At 60.7% G+C, this 1,049-nt stretch overlaps 1 protein-coding gene across 3 annotated transcripts; it reads left to right on the plus strand.

Moving 5' to 3' along the window:
- Positions 1-1,049, plus strand: PV09_09870. Of its 3 annotated transcripts, XM_016364019.1 has the most exons (3): positions 1-25; positions 83-127; positions 178-1,049. In XM_016364019.1, exon 3 carries the CDS (start codon positions 197-199, stop codon positions 635-637), a length of 441 nt encoding a protein of 146 aa, XP_016208153.1. In that variant the 5' UTR covers positions 1-25; positions 83-127; positions 178-196; the 3' UTR covers positions 638-1,049. The 3 variants fall into 3 exon arrangements, with proteins under 3 accessions (XP_016208153.1, XP_016208152.1, XP_016208154.1); XM_016364018.1 differs by having other exon boundaries at positions 83-1,049; XM_016364020.1 differs by lacking the exon at positions 83-127 and having other exon boundaries at positions 1-20.

Below are 1,049 nucleotides of genomic sequence, written 5' to 3' on the forward strand. Positions count from 1 at the left end.
TCTTCGCGCTGGCAGTCCGCGTAAGGTATAGTAATACTATCCAGATATGGCCTCCTATTTTAAAGGTTAACTTGTGGTTCAGCCCACCCCAAACATATACCGTCTTCCCCTAGAGCGGTTCCATCCAGTATATGAAGGTTAGAAGCCTACCCATGAAGCTATACCTAACGGCCGTAGGCCATCGGATAAGCTGCACATGCCTATATCTTCGCAGTCCTATCAGACCGCAACCCCAAAGCCGCCGGCTCCCGGTGGTGGTCCTCCGAATGGACCTTTCGGCGCCAAGCTTCGAGGGCCAGGTGAGCGAGGACCTGGCGGGCGACGTGCTGGTTTGCGCTGCGAGAGAGAGCAGCCACCCTTTGCAATCTTCGCGCGGCACCGAGCACACGCGTCGCCAGGCTTTGACACCTGCGCTGCACCTTTCCTGGAGTACCGCCAGCACTCCAAGTTACCCTCCTGGCAGCGAAGGCATCGACGATCATCAAAGAGCTGCTCACCCAGCTCCGTCTCCATGATCCGGCCGATATGGCCGGCAGATCGCCTCCTATTATTAGGAAGGGCAGCGAACTCCTCCTCCGACACCGACCACCACTTCCCGTCTACGACGGGGCGGCGGAACGCAGTGTCCTTGCCTTGAGTCTGCCAGGCCCAAGCTAACCGGCCCTGGTCCGCACGCTGGGCGGCATCATACTGAGCCTCAGAGAGGCCAGCAGTCACCATATCAGGGGCAGGACGGGGCGGCGGCAGCAGTAGCTGCGGCATGGCAGCGGGGGGGAGGGGGCTTAAGACGTTAGTGCTGGATCTTGCATCTACATATGTTCTACTTACCATAGGCCAGTGCTCGCGGGCGAGCCCGCCGGCGAGCCCACCGGCGTGTGTGAGGGGGAGGGGGCCAGGCTATCATCATCAAGATCTATGGGGCGGAAGCCTCCATCATCACTAGATGACGGCGACGGAGGGCTTTCCCCTAGCAGCGACGGCAGCAGCACGGGCGGCGGCGGCGGTAGTGGTAGTGGTGGTGGTAGTGGTGGTGGTAGTGGTGGTGGTGG

This window comes from Verruconis gallopava (genome assembly GCF_000836295.1).
Source record: "Verruconis gallopava strain CBS 43764 unplaced genomic scaffold supercont1.362, whole genome shotgun sequence".
Lineage (NCBI taxonomy): Eukaryota > Fungi > Ascomycota > Dothideomycetes > Venturiales > Sympoventuriaceae > Verruconis > Verruconis gallopava.